This window comes from Bacillus rossius, chromosome 10, assembly GCF_032445375.1.
Source record: "Bacillus rossius redtenbacheri isolate Brsri chromosome 10, Brsri_v3, whole genome shotgun sequence".
Taxonomy (NCBI): domain Eukaryota; kingdom Metazoa; phylum Arthropoda; class Insecta; order Phasmatodea; family Bacillidae; genus Bacillus; species Bacillus rossius.
In genome coordinates this window covers 57,179,429-57,201,338 of record NC_086337.1, presented here as the reverse complement: position 1 = coordinate 57,201,338, position 21,910 = coordinate 57,179,429, and the positions used below count along the sequence as shown (strand labels likewise).

Below are 21,910 nucleotides of genomic sequence, written 5' to 3'. Positions count from 1 at the left end.
CAGGAGTGCTTGGCAGTGGTGTGGGCTGTCAAGCGGTACCAACACCATCTGGAAGGGCGGGAGTTTACTCTTAGGACGGACAATCAGTGTTTAAAATGGTTGAACTCGATGCAAGGGAGGAAGAGTAAATTTACCCGGTGGGCTGTGACCCTCCAAAACTTTGCATTCACAGTGGAACACGTGCCAGGGAGGACTAACCAACTTGCCGATGAATTGTCACGACATCCTAACCCAGAGGACATCTTTGAGGACGAGGGCACGTGGGACGATCTGCTTCCTCCGTCAGGGCGCGCACCCGTCACGGGAGACCAGATGGGGCCCGCGGCATTGTACGCGGTAACACAGGAGGAACCAGTCACTGAACCCGAGGCAGTGGACACTCTCTCCCAGCTGATTAGCGCCGTGCAGCGGGTTCAGCGGGGGGACGACGTCTCGAAGGCCGCCGTGGAGGCGTGCGGGAACCAGGTGGTACCGGATCAGCGCTGCGTGGACGGGGTCCTGCAGACGCGGGTGCCGGGAGGTGGGGATGCTTGGCGAACTCACGCCCCGAAGGGGGCCCGCGCGGCCATACTGGGTTATTTCCATGACCACCAGCTAGCAGGCCACCCCGGGGCCGAACAAACCGCGGAGGCAATCAGGGTCTCCTTCCACTGGCCCGGCATGGGACACGATGTCCGGGAATACGTCCGACGCTGCCACACTTGCCAGCAGCGCAAGGCCCGGAGGACAGACGGCGAGGAGCAACAGCGACCTCGCCGCCCGCAACACCCATTCCACACACTAGCTCTAGATATCATGGGGCCCTATCCCCGCAGCAGCAAAGGCAAGCGCTTCCTTGTAGTGCTAACAGACCTGTTTACCAGATGGGTCGAGGCCTATCCGGTCTCCAACGTCCGGTCGGGAACGTTGATAGCGCTGATCGACGGAGAGGTAGCCCCTCGCTTCGGGTACCCAGCGGTGCTCCTATCGGACAACGGATGTCAGTTCACGGGAGCCCGCTGGAAACAGGCCTGCAGAAGGTGGGGGGTGAGCCACCACACGACGCCGACGTATCACCCGAGGGCCAACCCAACCGAGAGACGGAACCAAGAGATAAAGGCTCAGCTCCGTCTCCGGTTGGGAGAGGACCATTCAAAATGGGATACCCATTTGCCGAACCTCTTATACTGTCTGAGGCGTCGTACGAGTGCCGCCACGGGTTACTCGCCGGCAGAGCTGGTCATGGGGCGGAACCTGGCGCTGCCAGGAGAATGCCGGGTAGAGGCGGCAGCCACAGAAGCCGGATGGGGCGAATGTCTCAATACCGAGCTGACCAGAATGCAGGAGAGGGCTAGGCGGAGACAGGAGGCCTATCTACAGCAGACGACACCACAGTCCACTAGACCCCCCCCTACTCTGAACCCCGGGGACCAAGTGTACGTCCGACAGCATCCTCTGTCGTCAAGGGCAAAGAACTTTTGTGCAGGTCTAGCCCCGAAATGGGCGGGCCCCAGGACCGTTCTGCGACAGGCGGGGGCCACATCGTACTTAATACGTACACCAAGCGGGAGGCCCGCAAAAATTCACAGAGACCAACTGCGCCTAGCCGCGGGGGAGAGACAAGCTCCAAGGGACACGGACAGGGGAGAGGGGTCTGCCTCTACACCAGTCACCGACGCAAACCAAGCCAGCCGTGACATGGACGGAAGGTGGGACGAGGACATGGCGGGACAGAAAGAACAAGGAGACGTGACAGAGACGCGACCGGCAGCCGACACAGGGGCAGCCATGAAAGGAACGGAGACAGGAGGGGCAGAAGAGAGCGTAATGGAACCAGCCAGGACATTTGGGGAACCAGACGAAACGACCGCCGACACAAACGTGATCCAGTTCATCACGGAACCGGACACGGACGGGGAGGACGAGGAGGGGAAAGACCCAGACACCCCTCTCTGGCCCCTCAATACGAGTCTGGCGGACTCGTCGTTCATTATGACCGTCACCGAACCAGACTCAGATACAGAACGGGGGGACACAGAGGGGATGGAGGAAGAACTGATGGGGGTCCTGACAGGTGAACCAGGATCTTCGGGGTGGTCTGCCATCCCAACCACGAGGATGGGGGGAAAGGGCAGGACATTAGACCCCAACTGTTCGCTCAGCCCCTCAATTTCCAGAAGCGAATCTGGGGAAAACTCCCGACCTAGGAGGATACGGCGGGTACCCACCTACTTACGGGAATTTCAGTGCAATAACCTACCAAAGGCAAGCCACCACACTAACACAGGATCCCGACTCAGTGTCATGAGTTTACTGCCACCCTTCGCGAGACACCCGCACACGATACACACCAGAGGCCAAGACACTTCCTACCCTCTCGTTTCTACGATCAACGAGTGCAACGGCAGATGCGATTAAGAGACGTTGACGCGCATAATGGCCTTGTGGGAGGGGGGGGCATTTGACGTCGACCCAGAGGCCACCCTAGCTCCTACAGGCCGTTATGGCGCGTCACCGCCTTCTTCTGTGCGCGGGCGTGTGCGGGAGCCAGTGGTGCCACCTTCATTAAATCAGTGTCCCTCCGACGTAGTTTTTTTTATGTATATTTTCTTTTCTTTCAGCAGGACATAATTTTTATTGTAAAAACTATAATATCATCCATCATGTATAATTTGAATTAGAAGGGTAAATAACATGTATTTTAATATGCACGGGGTGAACAAGTCGCGGGTTCCCGTCCACGAGGACGTGAGATGCTGCACGAGACGCGCGCGGGGAGGGGGTCGGCGCGAGCAGAGGGCAGTCGCGTCTGGAGAACCGCGGAGGAGTGACGTGTCGGCCGCGAGCTCTCGCCAAGACGAGTGAAACGGGTGAGCATAGAGGCCTCCGGGCTTAACGTCAGTGACGCGGGGAATAGATCAGCAACAGTCTTCGAGTCGTGTCAGGCAGTTCGAAACTATGGAGATTAGTATGTAAACTATTGCCAAGGGGTCGCCTTATTGTAAATAGTTTAGTTTTCTTTTTATTAGTGTTTCATAATTTTTTTCCTTTCCTCTCGTATGTATGTATATATATATATATCTTTATTCGCTTGTATAGTCATGCATTGCCTAGGATAAAATAGTACCATTGTGTCATGGACGAGACCTCGCCATTTTAATGGGACATTTCAGAAACTGTGTCCGCAGGTAGTGCTTGCCTGAATTCGCTATAGGACAGGAAATCAAAGCCCTGCCGGTTTGGGACAAACGCCATCGGTTAGCGCCGCGACGCCGGCGCCTACTACTTCCCATAGGCGGCCGTGTAAGGGGAAATTCTCGTGTAGTCAGGCCTCACCTAAGAACGGTCGTAGGCGGGAACTGCGATAGCCCCGTGCCAGTGCAAATAGTGGCCAATAAAAAGAGTGAGTGCCACGAAACCCTATGTAGTTTCATTATTAGCAGGCTAGATCCTCTTAACTGCCACGCGGCCCGAAACCCACCCCCAACTGAGCTAGCCCAAGAACCTACACAACCAATAAGGGGATCAGCCCGCTCGACGACAAAATCAACATCAAATTTTCCCACTAAGTTATAGAAATGTTATTTATTTTATTTTTTTTTTTTTAAAGCATGGTGAAGTTATTTTCAAGTGAATCAACAACGTACAATAACAACAGGTTCGTAGTAATTGTTAGAACAAGCAACTTATTAACAAAGTGAATTGATACCTACCTAACAAATGTCACAGTTACAAAATAAACGGTGTCTCATTTCATCACTAGAGATTGTAGATTAATTGTAGATTTTAATTGTCTGACAGGCTCCAAGAAAATTTGTTCATGTCTTGAATACTGGAATTATTATTACCTTATGAGCATTACTCGTATCGGTGAAAGAAGCTCGTCTCGCTCTTGAACTAATAACCCAGCTGACGTATACATGACATTCGTGATAAATCTGGAAATGTTTACGTCACGTCAAAAATATCTGTTCCAACCAAGTACTACGATGATGTTACGGTGTTCTGTAAAATGTCTTGGCCCACTCTTGGCCTAACAATTTTTTTTTCTCCCGCGATAGAGCACTATCTGTATTCATAACAAAGGACTGAAAAATATCACAGGTTTAATTTCTAGGATAGACTGCACAGTCCTCTACATAAATGGGAAAATTTGCCATGCTCATTTGATGACTTTCTAAACGGTATGTTAGCCTATGTGCAGAATAAGGCCAAAGGTAAAATTGTTAAAATTTTAATGCATTCACAAAATGAAACCACTAAGGTTCCCAGTATTTTTTTTTCATGATTAGGGACTATAGAAATTCTCCGTCAATGACATCAATGTCCAGGATGGACTGCATAGTCCTATCCATACACGAGTCGGTCAAATATCACCTTGTGGGTTGGCTGCACTGATGTTAGGAATTGCCAGGAGACGGCATGTTGTGACGTAGGTGGTCACTATTTAACCTTGCCATCGCCATATTGTATACGCCCAAAACATTGCGGAAATGGTATGAATTATAATATCCGTCGTTAAAAACAGTCACTTTCATACAAAAAATTTCATATAAAACTGTTTACACGCTGCAAACACTACACTTCAGCAAATATTTTAGGCGTTTAGCCAAAATGGCGCAACAATTAGCTGAAGGAACAGTTTCACGCAGTTTGCATGTAATCATGCCGACTTCACCTACTGGTTGGCTGCTGTCTTGTTAGAGGTCTCAACTTATCGGCCTGTGATTTCGGTAAGTACATAATATTTCTTTGGATGAGGTATAATCATAGACCCACAGTTCACATAAATTTGTAAATAATACAGAAAAGGTATCACAGAGGTTGAAGTAAATATAATTTTAGCCTATTTTAAAATGAATCCGCGGAATTTTTCTGGTCTGAATTCATAACGTTTAGGGCTGTATTCCAAGACGTTAGGGTAGGACAGCGAATAAGCACTGCCTTGGGATACAACCGTAACCTAATTCGTGGGCCATGTTCCAGAACGTGAAACCGAATCCGAGTAAGGAAACAAATCGGTATGTAACAGTTTAATAAATGGTGTCCTGCGTGAGACTAGAAACTGGTTTCAACTCATTCTAGCATATGTTTGGAAACCATCGATACAACGGCAAAAATACTAGACATCGAAGCACCGTTGCATTAAAATAGAACCGTATTTCTAATTTTCTCAATTAGGTACTTTTTATGTTGCCACCATTTGTTGTTGTGACCATTAAAGCGAACAAAATATATTTCAGGATGGTTTCGCTATCATAAAGTTTCATTCGGCACACCAACACGTTCGGCACGTCCCACGATGATCACAGGTATGACTATATACGAGTTAATGGCGTCAGACGCGGGTCCGCCTTCTGGACGAAATCAACGAAAAAGTTAGCTCTGTGCATGCGCGGAATTTGGGATACGGATCGGCAACGGCTAGGACTCCAAAAAATCGTTCCCTAAAAATGAGGGACTGGCGTGTCTTGTCGTGCACTAAGAATACGGTGGCCAGGGCTACACCTGGGTGAGCGTCAAATCAGCGTCATGGCCAAGGCTATACCTGGTGCGTACCAATTAGTGTGGTGGCCTAAACTTTTACTTTTGTGTTTTGGAATACCGGGCTTCGAATAGAGACCGGAAAAATTCGCGAATTCATTTCGCGATAGGCTAACATACAAATAGTTATACCTCAGTGCTGCCTCTGTTATTGGCTCACAACTCACCTGGATGAATCTGGGCCAATGAGAAACAACCAACCAAAGCTTCATCGAATCACAGACTGCTACGTTGGGACGTCTCACAAGACAGCAGCCAATGAGTGGGTGGCATTTGACCGAGTGTACGTAGGACTATGAAGTTCATCCTGGAGGTCATTGAACCCGCGAATTTTTCCGGTCCCTAGCTTCGAGTTATTCGCTGCGTGTTTGTCCCGGGGATAGAGGATGCTCACCACTGTCTCGCTGTCCGACCTCGGAGGACATCCCTGCAGGGCGGCGGCGACGGGAGATGTGGGGCTGGAGCTGACGTGGCGCGCCTCGCCAGGCGCCAGGCGCTACTGAGCCAGCTGCCAGCTGTCTGCTGTCTGCCGTCTGCTGTCTGCTCGCCCGCCCACCGCGCCCGCGAGCGAGGCCTGGCGGGCAGGGTGTCCACAAGGAAAAAAAATATTTCGTACCAACTTAGGCGAGAAAAAAAAGTACTAGATTTGGAAAAAAAAGTACTAAATTATAATTTGTTATGGTTTTAACAATTCAGGAAGTTATTATGCCATTGCAATGCTCGAACTTAAATATCACACACCACACACACACATACATTCCATAGTTTTTAAAAATAATTACGCTTAATAATAAAACATATTGGAGTTACTGTAATATTATTACCTATATTAAAGAAAAAAAAGAAAAAAGTACTAGATCTGAGCGTAAATGTACTAGACCACTAAAAAAATTATAAAAAAGTACTAGATATAATCAAGGGCGTAGCCAGGGGGGGGGGGGGTTTAGAGGTTAACACCCCCCCCCCCCCCCCTTTTTCATCACTCAAACAAATTTCATATTAAAATTTATAAAAATTTTACCATTACAATATTTAAATTTAAGTACCAAAAACTGCTAAAATAGCACTATTTTACACCTTAAAATCCAAATTTTCCCGGGGGAGGACCCCCGGACCCCCTCGCTTTAATACGGGGGGGGGGGGGGCATGCTTCTTAACACCCCCCATACACAAATCCTGTCTACGCCAGTGGTTCTAGTAGGAAAGTACTAACTGTGGACACCCTGCTGGCGGGCAGACTGCGAACTACACCAACCCGGCGGGACAGACACATCGCCCAGAACAGCCCCCAGAGGAGACGGGAGCAATACTTCTGTGTGATGCGGTGTTGTGTCACACACGGTTATGCACAGAGCGGCCTAGTCAGACGTGCAATATCTGCGTCAGAGAGGCGGGATAGTGATAAGTGCGACGCTCGCTGGTGCTTCAGCCGCGGTACCGCCTCTAAGGGCCCGTTCTGCAACGGAGTCTCCGATCACGTAAACGGAGACGGATCACCCGGAAACAATTCATCATCGCATCTGCCGCTTCCACAACGCACGACTACGTAACAAATGGCAACCAATGAGATTGTATTTTAAAGTTACGAAATATTAATTAAATTTATATATATATATAGACCCTATATATTATGCTTCAAAATCATAGCATGGACAGAATTTACATACATAATGAAATAAACGACATAGTAATAATAGAACACTATATATTTTTTTACTAGAAACAAATTTTAACGTATTTAGAGCATAAACAAACATGGCTAACACCGCAGCCAAGTACTCGACTTCTACTGGTCGCACGGAGCGACGTAAAACTCTGTTCCGTGAGATCCGTCTCCGCTTCCGTGTCATTGTATAACGGGCGTAAGTGCCAGGCTGTGGACTTGGGCGTAGCATTCTCGTCGTGCACAGGGAAACTGCGAACCATCGCGGAATATTGAAGATAAAGTTGAGTGCTTTCAATAATGTCTTCCGGGAGTTTCATGCCTAAAAATTGTTCTAAAAACTAATTTCAGTATTTCGACTTCGAGTTTTGTGTTTCGTTCAAAACAAAGGTGAACAGTTAGAGTTGGAAGAGTTTTCTTACTGACGAAGATCCCTGGATAATTTGTAACCAACCTTCTTTGTAAATAAAAGGTGAACATTTTTAACAGTGTGTTTTTGTAATTTTTTTTCCAAACACAAATATTGTCTTTTTCAATAACGATAGGCCGTGCATTTTCCGTGAAAAGGTTTTAGGACCAGATGTGTATCAAAAAACTTTGTATCATTGGCTGTGCTTCGTGGTTGGCTGGGTTTATTTCAGGTGCGTGTACGCTGGCAGCACACCAATCACAGCCGTCCAGCGTGGAAGAAAACGCGTCCTGAATGGGCCGGAAAAAACAGGGAAATAGCTTCTCTCGCAGACGACCGCCAATCACACGGAAGAAACATCTGGCGTGGGAGCAGTACAAAGGGCGTTAAGATTTTTTATTTTTTTTGCTAAAAATGCTCGACCATTAATAGAGACCTGTAAAATTCGCGGATTCATTTCGCGATAGGATAGAGTCCAAATACTTTTGACATTATTTTGCTTCAGTGATTGGGCCACAGTTTATCTGAAGGACTCTGGGCCAATGAAAAATATTTAACAGAAGAATTAGCGAATCACGATCATTCCAGTCAACAGGTGTTACGAATCGGTAACCAATCAGCAGATGTAATTTGCACGAGTGCATAGAGGATCATGGAGTCTATCCTTTAGGGATTTGAAATCGCGAATTTTACAGGTCTCTAACCATTAATTATCACTAGGGGCAGGAAATTTTCGCGAAAAAATCTGAACGCCTACTAGACTGCAACAAGGTATAGTAGTACCCACACCAGCTGTTTCTTCCTTGTGATTGGCGGCGGTCTGCGAGAGAAGTCGTTGCCTTGTTTGCACGAGCCACTAAGGACGAGTTTGCTTCCGCACTGAATTAGTGTGATTGGTTGTTGCAACAATCGACATGCACCTCAAAGTAACTCACCCAATCACGAAACACAGACGATGCTACAGTGTTGTAACTTCAAGCTACTCCCGGGATCTTTTCGCGAAATTTTCATGGCCCTAATTATCACCAAAAAACGAATGTTATTATTATCACTAGAGTCCTGCAAAATTCGCGGATTCATTCGGTGATAGGCTAGAATTCAAACAAATATACCTCTTAGATAATTTTGCTATTGGCTTACTGTTCATCTGGACGAATCTCAACCAAAGAAGGACCGAATCACAGAAAAACCAGCTGAGACGACTTACAAGTCGGCAGCCAATGAACTTGCGTTATTTGCCCGAGTGTACAGAGGTATGTGCAGTCTATCCTGAAGGCCATCGAAACCGCGAATTTCGCAGGTCTCTAGTTATCACATTCATGCCATTAACATTATAACGTCTTAAGAAGAACAAACAATGAACTAGGCTTCAAGAAAGCAGATCACCGTCGAGTCTAGCCTCCAGATCACTCAAGCAGAAACACGTCCGTGTTTATACTCACGATAACGGTTTTAAAATGGCTGTGGACTCAAGAAACGAGGCAGCTGCTGTCATGCGCTTCTGGTCCCGGCGAGTCTCGACAGTTACGCAACCGCGCATTGACGCCACTGAGCAGCCAGCCAGTCAGGACCACCGAGTGTGACGTTTACTGACCAATAATCGAGCTGGATTGTCCCCGACTGCAGCCCGTGCTTTCCCGAGCTGTTGGCGTCGTTTAGCGAGCCTGTGCTTTGTCGCGGTGCGCCCCCCTCCCCCCACCAACGGCAACAGGAGGTTTGCTCGACGTGGCCTCGTCAGGGCTGTATGTGTGATAAGCGCGACGCTCGCTGGTGCTTCTAGCGCGGTGTCTCCTCTGGACTGGCGCGCAGTCTTCTCGTCGTCACAGGATAACTGTGAGATCTGAGCGGTGACCGTAACATTATACTGCGGTGAAATTAAGATAAAGGTGTATTGCAAGTCCCTTAAGTGCTTTCAAGAATCTGTACCGGTCGTTTTACGCCTAAAAATTACTCTGAAAACATGCGTTTTAGCAATTTTAACTATTCTAAAACTACATTTTACAAACTTAATCCGAGATAAAAAGTACTTTTCGGCCCTCAGCGAATTATTAAATGCTTTTCGTAAGCAAGTCCCACTCGGTTATCTTGAGTAGTTTTGAAATCGCGTTGTTTTTTCTGAAGCTCTGCACGCCGTATGTGTGACCAGGTAGGGGGGGCCTTAAGGCCCTGTCTCACCGGACCACGGGTTCACTGGGTTCCAGTGTGATATGGCAGATCGGGGTAGGCGCCATCAGTGCTGAGAAGGTCTTAAGGGCTAAGAACACAGCCTACTGTATGGTTAGTTGAGGGAGGTAGGGGGACAAGATGGTGACTATGCTGGGATGGGTAGCCCTAGCCTCTGGTCATGGCTGAAGCCCTCACACCTTCCCGATCGAAAGGGAGGGAGTAATCCATTGACAACTCTGTCTTAATTTACTTGCTCGGGAATGTTCAAATCGATCTGTAAGCTGACTCCCAATCTACCCTTAAAGTGCGCTCACGTGGGAGTACAGGTGAGGTTTCCGACCTATTGTTTGGAATACGATGTCAAATTTTCGTTTCCAACACCTTCCAATATGTTGTGTCAAATATAGTTGGAGGGTAAAGACGTCACCGAATAAAAAATTGGTTGTAAAGTCGGTTTACGGACGATAGTTTAACGTGACAACGTCATAACAAAACATTGATGAAAGGAATGCATACTTTTATGAATAAAATTGAATAATTTTTATTGAATCATCACTATTTTGTATGGATAAAAAGAAGAAATCTACAATTTAGTTGATAAATTTACTTTTATTTGCACTCATTAATTTAAATATGTTTATTACTTAAGCGAAGAGATTATTTTAACTATAACTTTTATACATGTTTGTTATTTAACTTCCTCCAATCTATGTTATTCTGTTAAGGATAGGACGATGATAGGAAAAGTAGGAAACGAATGGGAGTGTTTCAAGTTTAATGTGCCTCGAAAAAAGTCAAATCGATGGTTGTTCCAATCGAGTAGAAGAGATATAGATGTGGCGCAAGCGTATGATGAGCGTAACGGGACAATGTGCTTAACGGGACACTTTTTCGTGCGTGCAGCCGGCGTTCATCGATTTATTAGACGTTGTCACGTCAAAAGACACTACCGCAGCCATGTTTGTTCGGCGAGTTGGATGACTCGAGTTTACAGCAAATATTTCACGTATAGGACGGGTTTTAAAATAAGCTGATGGATGTTGGATGCGATCGGCCAATCGAATTCGTGCCTAGCGAAGACGGAAATGACATCCTTTTCCGTCTCAACGATTCTTTGAAATGACGAAGAGCACATGGCCGATTAAAAAGATTTAAAAAAAATTAAATAACAAAAATAATTTGAATACGAATGTCGTATGCGAAAACATTTTATGCGTAAAAATGAAATTTATGTAACAATTCCGTCCAGCATTGTGATGTATAATTTAATTTCCTAATTGAAAAGTTTGAGATAAGGCAGATAACAACTGCTGATTTGTACACTGCTCTGTTCAAAATTACGGAATATTTACTGATTTTTCAAAGCAGAGTGGAGCTCTAATTAATTAAAAGTTCTTCATAGTTTGAGATAACTGTAGCTATGTTCGTAAAAACCTACGTTGAATTCCAACCGGGGCAGCTACATGAAGACTTTTCGGGAAGGGCTATCGTTGCAGAAAATAATATCAAATAAGCCACAAATTAGCCAAGGAACATTATTTACAAAATATATATTCTCACATATATAACTTTAATAGTTTTTAAAAAAAATTATTTTATAAAATTTTAACACTTGAACTTTAGTTTTTAAGTAAAGATAAATATTTGTAATAATGGGTATTGGCCCCTCGCCCCCCCCTTTTTTTTTGGAAGACACGTTTGATTGCGACTTACGAGTTCGGTTTTCCTGTTGTAAACAAGCAAGGTAAACATGCATGTGGAAATAAGAAGAGTATTTTTGAAGTTAACTGAGAAAAAAAAAACTTCTTAAAAGTCCAAGAGATTTCTCGTGGGTTCATTATTAACACAAACTTAACTCCGAAACCGCACGAAGTTCCCTGAATAATTGCACCTAGGATACTTCATAAGTACTTATACTCGGGCAAATGTCACCTGTTCATTGGCTGCTGACTTTAGAGGCATCTAGATTGGGCTGCATGTGATTCGGTACTTATTCAGTTACAGGTCTCTCTTTGGTCCAGAGACATCAACATAAATATTGTGAACCAACAGCGAAAGTAGCAAAGAGTTTTATTCCAGCTCATCACGAAAGTAATCCGAAAATTTTTCTGTACTACTTTTATTCTCATTTAAATTGGATATAAAAACTTTTTTTAATCGTAAAAATTTTTTTATGCAACGCATGTTTCGCATGTTACGGTGGAATATGTCATTTAGGCAGTAGGTCGAGTGCTACTATTTTCCAAACATAAATATGATCTGTGTAACAGCGATTATGTATATCTGGCTGGAATTTAAGTTCACGTGGGGTTCAAGCATAACAGATCATTATTATTGAAATAAGTTTCTCTGATGACCAAACCGCTTGGAGAGTTAACTTTGTTTCTGCCACAAATGTAATCCAAAACTTGAAAAAATAATTATAAACACTCCCTTAAAAAAACATGGCATAAGAATAAAAAAAATGAGACCATGGCCAAAATTGCTGATCATTTATTTTTTGTCAGCCACGCTCCACAGACTCCCCGAGACACATCAGAGTGTTTACAGCACCAGGGAGCTGAGCTCACAGGCTGAAGGTCATTTTCTTCAAGGTGTTGTTCAAGAGCTCGACCATGTCGCTCTCCATCATGGCGAGGATTTTGCTCTTGAAAAGTTGCAGCATCACCGTCGCCATTCCACTGTTGACCATCTCGCCGATGGCGTTGTTATTTTCGGCGTGCACCTTGAAAGTCCTGCGGCAAGAAAGATGAAATTACTCACTCTACACTCGCTTGAAAATAAAACTGACTTCCATAGCTAGGTACTCCAGCTACATAGTAGGAAAGACTCCAATATCTTTGACATACTAGAAAAAAGGGCTCTTTGACTCAAGTCACGGCATGAGAATATTTTTTTTATCAAAATGTCATTGAAATTGTAATTAAATAATTATCTATAATTTTTTTATAATTACTACGTTTTTCCAATGTGGCGGTGTTATGTCACGATTCAAAATGGCGGATTCCAAAATGGTGGTTTCCAAGATGGCGGCCGGGGCTATGGTGAAGGGCGAGGTCAAGTGGTCAAGGTGAAGCCCAAAAAACAAGGTTAAAGTTCAAAGGTCTTGGTCATGTCTAGATCAAAGATTCAGGTCACGAAGCAGCCGGAACGAAAAGTGAAAATCATGGTAGTGGGAGACCCGTGGGTGATGCAACCATGACGGAAAGCGTTGTGCTCGGGTGTGGGGTGCAAGATGGCCGATGTGAAACATTTGGGATCAGAGCGCCCGATTCCAAAATGTGCGGCCTGGACCTCACAATCCAAGATGGCGGTCGTGACAATATAATCTAAGACAGATGACCCCGGCATCGGTCACAACATCCTGCGATGCAGGAGTAGTTATTATATATACTTCTAATAATGTCAATTACAGATGTGCTAGTGTCTGAACTCCGGAATTTCCCATTCTCAAACTTTTTCATGGAAATTTTTACCTCGAATATAAAATCATTAGCTAGAGACCTGCAAAATTCGCGGATTCATTCGGTGATAGGCTAGAATTCAAACACATATACCTCTTAGATAATTTTGCTATTGGCTTACTGTTCTTCTGGACGAATCCCAACCAGTTGTAAACCCTCAACCAAAGAAGGATCGAATCACAGACAAACCAGCTGCGACGACTTACAAGTCGGCAGCCAACGAACTTTCGTTATTTTCCCGAGTGTACAGGGGTATGTGCAGTCTATCCTGAAGGCCATCTAAACCGCGAATATTGCAGGTCTCTAATCATTACTAGGGGCAGGAAATTTTCGCGAAAAAATCTGAACGCCTATTAGACTGCAACAATGTATACCCACACCAGCGGTTTCTTCCTTGTGATTGGCAGCCGTCTGCGAGAGAAGTCGTCGCCTTGTTAGCACGAGCCACTAAGGACGAGTTTGCTTCCACACTGAATTAGTGTGATTGGTTGTTGTAACAATCGACATGGCGCCTCAAAGTAACTCACCCAATCACGAAACACAGACCATGCTACAGCGTTTTTTAACTTCCAGCTACTCTCGGGATCTTTTAGCGATATTTTGCAGGTCTCTAATCATTACATACCTACTAGATTTGCTGGGAATCGAAAATTTAATTGATTTTGTTGATCCATCCTTAACAACTGAAATATCCTGAGAACGAAGACGGTGTTGCCTACCCGTCGGTGCTGAGTGTGATGTTTTCGACGATGAACGTAACCGCAGAGGTGTCGGTGAGGTTTGCCAGGAAGATGAGCTCGGCGTACAGAGACGTGATGACGACGTTCAGGCCTCCCCCGTCGTTTATGAGCGGTCCGGTGACCAGGTAGTTCCCGGTGTACTGCACAGACAGACGAGCACAACACACCTCACACGCCTTGTCAATCGAGTTCCTCGGGCAGTCCGCTACAACAGTCACAAACTGCCATCGTGCAAATGCCAACTTGGAAACAGCAGAATTTAAGAGGCCACTCCAGTGTTTCAGGGGCACTACGCAACCCGCGTTGACCTCATAACATTTAATGCTATTTTCAATTTTGCTTATAACTAATTAACTAATATAGATTTCGAAATGATGCTTGCTTGATATGTAAGACAACGATGCTCTTATCAAAGCCCCTTTCTTCAAAAACGTGCATAAGTTATGGTTCAAACCTAGACAATACACTTTTGCATATTAGTAAAGATTAGTATAAATCCATAATTTATGCACCTTTTTGAAGAAAGGGGCTTTGATAAGAGCATCGTTGTCTTACATATCAAGCAAGCATCATTTCGAAATCTATATTAGTTAATTAGTTATAAGCAAAAAGAAAATAGCATTGAATCTTATGAGGTAAACGCGGGTTGCGTAGTGCCCCTGAAACACTGGAGTGGCCTCTTAAGTTTTTTTTTCCCAACTCTTATTACGAACTGTGTTGTCTCATTCCGGTTAAAGGTTTTGCTGCATATCTGAGGCCCAGTTACTGATTATTAGGGGCAGGCATTTTTCGTGAAAAAATCTTAACGCCTATTAGACTGCAACAAGGTTTACCCACACCATTGGTTTCCTCCTTGCGATTGGCGGCCGTCTGCGAGAGAAGTATTTGCCTTGTTTGACCGAGCCACTCAGGACGCGTTTGCTTCCACAGTGTGTGTGATTGGTGTTGCAACAATCGACATATGCCTGAAAGAAACTCGCCCAATCACGAAACACAGACGATGCTACAGTGTTTTAACTTTCAGCTCGTCTCGGAATCTTTTCGCGAAATATGCATGTCCCTTAATAATGTTCGCAGGCTTTCACGGCCTTTGTCTGAAGAAGCTTGGTTTCTGGGTTGTAGCCGTGTCCTTGGCAAATAATTCACCGACGTTTCGGTCGACATTGCAGTCGCCATCATCAGGGAGCAGTTAGCAGTTTGCAGGTAACTGCAGGTACCGTTGGTGAATTATTTGCCAAGGACACGGCTACAACCCAGAAGCCAAGCTACTATGCATGTCCCTACCTATGGGTTATTATCGGCGAATCTCTAGAGATCGCGTGGTTCCGTGCAATCTATCCTGATGGTCAAATAAACCGTGAAATGCAGGGTTCTCTACATGTCGGTGCCAGAAGACAAGAACTACATTTATCTGACTGAACTCGAGTCCCACGCTGACGTTGTCCATCTTGGTCGTGCTGTTGTAGGAGGTCGTGACGTCACCCACTCTGCTGACGTTGCTCACGCCGTTAACTGTGCCGTTCTTAAAGTACAGCTCGTACGTGATGGATTCCTGGAATAGTTTGGAGTCTCGTCACCACACGAAGCGAAAACAATAGCCAGTTATTATCCGGGTGAAAAAAAAATCAATTTATTGGTAATATTGCTCAACATGAAATGGAAGAAAAAAACCTAGATACTGCACGGAAGATTACTTACTGTGCAAACCAGATAAAAGATATTTAAAAAAAAAATTTTTTTTTCTAAACCAATATAGAATAACTACCATTAATTTATGGTAAATGAATGTTATATATAAAACTGTTTATTATAATAAAATTCAGTTTTATATAATTTTATATCATTAAATTTAATTACTGAATTTACTAAAACTCGTATGTAGCTATAGATCTTAAAATATGTAATATGAAAAACTATTAACAGAGAGTATATGCGATGAAATCATAGAAAAAGGACTAATGGAAATGTGTTCTACAGGACCCCAAAATTCCCATTTTTTAAACCTCTAATTTCCTAGAAACACACTTATTTATAATAGCTTAAGACATGCAATGGAGAAATTAAAATGTCACTATTTTATATTTTATAATGTTAAATATTTCTTTATAGATACCAAACCAAACAAAACTAGTGAAATTCTTCTTTATCATACCATAAACCTTAAAGAAGAAATATCTAGATCAATTCTTTACATTTTAATTCAGTGACGTGCTAACAACCCCACCATCCATGGCATCTAAGACTCCAGCCAACATCACTGTCATCAACATTATCAATGATTCAGCTTACATTAGGGGGTGAAGTAACATGGAAATGAGTGGGGCCGAAATCACATGTATTAACACCAAGTTCAATGGTGCTTGCAATTAACTCTATCAGAACTAGGCATACTTACCTTGACGTAATGTATTCGGTAAGCTTACCACTTCAAATTCGTCCTCAATATCGTTGATACTGTAAGGATCAAGGCTGTAAGCTGACGGGTCTGTCCTAATGGACAGTAGAAACGCATCTGCGAGTTCATTGAGGTTGGTAACAGCTTTGGCCTCAGTGAAGACCCTGTAACAGATAATAAAGCAGTAAAAATAATGTAAAAAAATTGGTTGTCAGTAATTTCGGTTTACGGACGATAGTTTAACGTGACAACGTCATAAAATAACATTGATGAAATGATTGCATACTTTTATGAATAAAATTGAATCATTTTTTTGAATTATCACTATTTTGTATGGATACAAAGGAGTGAAATGAAATCTACAATTTAATTGAGAAATTTACTTTTATTTGCACTCATTAATTCAAATATGTTTATTACTTTAACGAAGAGATTATTTTAACTATAAATGTTATACATGTTTGCTACTTAACTTCTTCCAATATGTGTTATTCTGTTAAGGATAGGACGATGATAGGAAAAGTAGGAAACGAATGGGAGTGTTTCAAGTTTAATGTGCCTCGAAAAAGTCAAACCGATGGTTGTTCCAATCGAGAGGAAGAGAGATAGATGCGGCGAAAGCGTACAATGAGCGTAACGGGACACAGTGTAACGGGACAATGTGCGTTACGGGACACTTTTTCGTGCGTGCAGCCGGCGTTCATCGATTTATTAGACTTTGTCACGTCAAAAAGAAGATGAAGGATCCCTGAGACTACCCACTGAATCCACTGTTACAACAAAGCGTGTAAGCGGTGTGTCTGTAAAACATCGACTGTCGGGTAGAACTGCCCTGAAAATACGTGTCAAGGCATGCAAATGACTCGCTTCGCCTTATAAAAAGACTGTAGAAATCGAGAAGTGGTAGGAATTTCTTTGTTTGTAATTTTAGAATTTATATAATAAATTTTTTTATTTGTATTTTTTTTCCCTGAACCTGTTACTGAAATGTTAAATTAAAGTAAATAATTGTTTTTCTCCAAAAATTATAAATTTTGCATCAAGCAGTCCAAATTTCACTGTTACAAAACAAAATCTATACATATAAAAATGAACCCCTATTTCTCCTGGTCATGCTACAACTTGAGAACGTCTTTGACGATTTCATTAATCTTCTTTTTTTTTTATGTTTTCTAATACTTCGTAGAAGGTTCTTACATTAAAATAATTAAGAAAATTGCGCAGAAACTTAGAAAATTTAAGAAAACTTAACGACTACCTTTATTATAAACTTTATTAATGTAACCTTAGCCCCAGCGTTATATACTCTTTGCTCTTTGGAAGGCGGTCGAACAACTCATTCAGCACTCAAATTGTCGTTGAACATGCAACATAATGAAACTCCAACTTGAACCTTTCGAGGAATTCTGTGATGGCCAAAGTGTTGCAGCAAAGCAGATTTATCGTTTGGGATGAATTCACGATGGCACACAAAAAATCTTTGCAGGCATTAGACCGCACAATGAAAGATTTACGAAACAATCAAAACCGGTTTGATGGAGCGATGATTCTATGGGCAGGTGATTTTCGACAAACATAGCCAGTAATGCCTCGATCAATGACAGCCGACGAACTTAATGCATGTTTGAAGTCATCCATTTTATAGAAATACGTCAAGACACTAAAATTAAATATGAATATGTGAGTCATATTGCAAAATGACGAATCTGGTGAAGTATTTTCCAAAAAATTGCTTGATACTGGTAATGGCAAAATTCCGGTTTACACATCGTCTGGATACATTACATTACCTGCAAATTTTTGTCACTCTATTGAATCAAAGACCGAACTCATCGAGATGGTTTTCCCAAACATTGCTGAAATTTACAAAAATCATGTTAAGTGAAAGTGTTATATTGGCTGCAAAAAACGTTGATGTCAACGAAATGAATTTTCAAATTCAAAGTAAGATAGCTGGCGAATTGATGACATACAAATCGGTTGATTCCGTTACTAACCAAGATTATGTTGTCAACTATCCAACGGAATTTTTAAATTCCCTGGAACTGCCCGGATTACCACCTCATAATCTGCAACTAAAAATCAGATCGTTAATCATAATATTACGAAACATAAACCAGCCACGTCTTTGTAATGGCACTCGGCTTGCGGTGAAGAAATTAATGAACAACGTCATCGAAGCCACAATTTTAAAATTGAAGTATAAAGGCGAAGACGTTTTCATTCCACGCATCCCTATGATTCCAAACGACATGCCATTCGACTTCAAACGGTTAAAATTTACAGTGCGGCTTGCATTTGTAAAGTCAATAAATAAATCGCAAGGGCAGTCGTTAATTGTTTGTGGCATTAATGTTGAAAATCCATGTTTTTCACATGGCCAACTGTATGTCGCCTGTTCCCGTGTCGGAAAAACATCCACATTATTTATTTACGCACCAGGAAATAAAACTAACAATGTTGTTTATCAACAAGCATTACAATAAACAATATGTTATAGAGATAATAAAAAATTACAAACATATACAATATCAGAATATACAACAATAGAAATTATTACTATTATTTTAGTATTCCAGTTTGAATTGAATGACAGGACAACGTCTATCGGGTCAGCTAGTATAAACTTAAAAAATTGACAGAGGAAGAATACTCGAATTCCACATCCTACATTAAATATCTCTCTTTACTGATTTCGCTGTTGGCTGACATTTGATTTTGAGGAATGTGTGTAAATGAGATACCTTTAACCAAAGAAGCGCTTACTCACAAGCTATCAATTTGAAACCTCTCGCAAATCTTCAGGCAATGAACTGTTGGTGTTTGTGCGATAATGCACAAGACTTTTGAGTCCATTTGGGAGCTCATTGAACCCACGAATATTTCAAGCTTCTATGTATGATAGTTTGTTGATCCATGACAAGGTAGTGAGGATGCCAGGCAAAGGGGCAAATGCCTCACTATTTCTCGGTACATTGGATTAGCAGGCTAACTGTAACAGAACCTGGTTTTTATTTTATAGTATAATAGGACCATTCGAAAATCTAACTAGTCCAACACGGCTGTAAGTTGGACCGCAATTAGTCGAGTTTACGGATCCCAACTTTAAAAGGGAGGTCTTCTCTTCAAACGGGAAGTACAGCTTGTGACAACCTCTCACAGAAAGCCCAGGATTGCGGAGGCTAGCCTGCTGGGGGGATGGCAAGATGCTGAAGGAAGGAGGTGGTGAGGTGGTGTGCTGACCTTGAAGGAACCATACCTGCGATGGAGCAGTCCTGAAGACAGGACTGTGGAGGCTAGCCTGCTGGGGGGATGGCAAGATGAAGGAAGGAGGTGGTGAGGTGGTGAGCTGACCTTGATGGAGCCGTACCTGCGATGGAGCAGTCCTGAAGACAGGACTGCAGATGATAGCCTGCTGGGGGGATGGCAGATGGTGAGGTGGTGAGCTGACCCTGAAGGAACCGTACCTGCGATGGAGCAGTCCTGAAGACAGGACTGCGGAGGCTAGCCTGCTGGTGGGATGGCAGATGGTGAGGTGTTGAGCTGACCTTTGAGGAGCCGTACCTGCGATGGAGCAGTCCTGAATACAGGACTGCGGAGGCTAGCCTGCTGGTGGGATGGCAGATGGTGAGGTGTTGAGCTGACCTTGAAGGAACCGTACCTGCGATGGAGCAGTCTTGAAGACAGGACTGCGGAGGCTAGCCTGCTGGGGGGATGGAAGCTGGCTGAAGGAAGGAGGCGGTGAGGTGGTGAGCTGACCTTGAAGGAACCGTACCTGCGATGGAGCAGTCTTGAAGACAGGACTGCGGAGGCTAGCCTGCTGGGGGGATGGCAAGATGCTGAAGGAAGGAGGTGGTGAGGTGGTGTGCTGACCTTGAAGGAACCATACCTGCGATGGAGCAGTCTTGAAGACAGGACTGCGGAGGCTAGCCTGCTGGTGGGATGGCAGATGGTGAGGTGTTGAGCTGACCTTGAAGGAACCGTACCTGCGATGGAGCAGTCTTGAAGACAGGAATGCGGAGGCTAGCCTGCTGGGGGGATGGAAGCTGGCTGAAGGAAGGAGGCGGTGAGGTGGTGAGCTGACCTTGAAGGAACCGTACCTGCGATGGAGCAGTCCTGAAGACAGGACTGCGGAGGCTAGCCTGCTGGTGGGATGGCAGATGGTTAGGTGTTGAGCTGACCTTTGAGGAGCCGTACCTGCGATGGAGCAGTCCTGAAGATAGGACTGCGGAGGCTAGCCTGCTGGTGGGATGGCAGATGGTGAGGTGGTGAGCTGACCTTGAAGGAACCGTACCTGCGATGGAGCAGTCTTAAAGACAGGACTGCGGAGGCTAGCCTGCTGGGGGGATGGAAGCTGGCTGAAGGAAGGAGGCGGTGAGGTGGTGAGCTGACCTTGAAGGAACCGTACCTGCGATGGAGCAGTCCTGAAGACAGGACGCAGGCGGCCACCAGCAGGAGGGCAAGGTACGTCATGGTCGCTGAAGAGTCGCAGACACAAGCACGAAGGCTTATATATGTACAAACGTGCCTATATACGGGCCTGTGCACCTCGGCGCTGTTTGGGCAGGTGCTACCCCGCAGCTGTGTCCTCGCGTCGGAGCAGGCCTTGTGTCTGGTCGCGTACAGGCGGACCCGTCAGTATCTCTCATCCACACGGACAATAAGCATAGTGTATGCATCTTGAACTAACAGTCGTATGAAACATAGAGGGTAGTAAATGTGGAGGAAGACAATTGCCTAAATGTCTACAGCCTGATGTAGGAGGTTTCATAGACGTAAACGAGGACATTTCCTGGAGAAAACATATATCCCATAATGGTGTTTTTATTTCAATTTATTTTTATTTACTTTCCAACTTTTTCCTTTTTTTAAGTGTTAAAATTTAACTTAAAATTCGCTTTTGAAATAAATGGGAAATACTTTATGCAGGTTGTATGGAGTGCATTAAATATTAAGAGCTACCAAATTTAAATGATAGAAAAAAATAACATTGAGTTAAAAATCCAACTAGAAATTTATTTATTATTTTGTATATTACTTATTTTATTAGAGTAAAATACTTGCTTAACTTAACCACAATTTTTTTTTAGCTACGCCAGTGTTTTCTTTCACAGCCAACAAATGGTCACAGTTTTTCTCTCTCGAAAAATCGGTGTCGCATTTCATAAATTGAGATGGTATACATACCATGGGAAAATTTAACTATCTGTTAAGCGGCAATAAACTTTGTATTTGTCTGGAATATTTATTACCTTATGGCATTGATCGGTGAATGAAGCTTGTCCCGCTCTTGAACTAAAAACTCAGTTGTTGCATTATAGAACGTCCGTGAGTCACTTAAAAATTTATGTTCCACCAAAGTAGTTAATGTTGTTACAATGTTCTGAAAAAAAAAGTGGCCGAAAACGTTTCCGCGATTGATAACTACTTGTATTCATAATACAGGACTGAAAAAAAATCACGGGTCTAATAAATACCATTACATTCTATCCGGTAAAAATTAAACCAATATGGCGGCAACGACCTCTATCGGACGATATGTGTACTACG

General features: G+C 43.8%; 2 protein-coding genes across 6 annotated transcripts in view; both read right to left on the bottom strand.

Annotated features, from left to right (window-relative positions):
- The window catches only part of LOC134536251 (sodium-independent sulfate anion transporter-like), a 38,552-nt gene extending 29,320 nt beyond the window's left edge, over window positions 1-9,232 (bottom strand). For all 5 annotated transcript variants that reach the window (XM_063375947.1, XM_063375948.1, XM_063375949.1 and 2 more), the window contains exons 1-2: window positions 9,038-9,232; window positions 5,918-6,097 (exon numbers count right to left, since the gene is read on the bottom strand). In XM_063375947.1, the coding sequence (XP_063232017.1) occupies window positions 5,918-5,948 (31 nt within the window). In that variant the 5' untranslated portion in view covers window positions 5,949-6,097; window positions 9,038-9,232. The remainder of the gene's footprint in view (window positions 1-5,917; window positions 6,098-9,037) is intronic.
- A 3,004-nt stretch (window positions 9,233-12,236) lies between these two features.
- LOC134536250 (uncharacterized) lies at window positions 12,237-20,860 on the bottom strand. The gene is made up of 5 exons (XM_063375946.1): window positions 20,769-20,860; window positions 16,389-16,524; window positions 15,371-15,517; window positions 13,945-14,105; window positions 12,237-12,496 (listed from the first exon to the last, which is right to left on the bottom strand). Exons 1-5 carry the CDS (start codon window positions 20,831-20,833, stop codon window positions 12,328-12,330), a joined length of 678 nt encoding a protein of 225 aa, XP_063232016.1. The 5' UTR covers window positions 20,834-20,860; the 3' UTR covers window positions 12,237-12,327.
- Window positions 20,861-21,910: the final 1,050 nt, after the last annotated feature.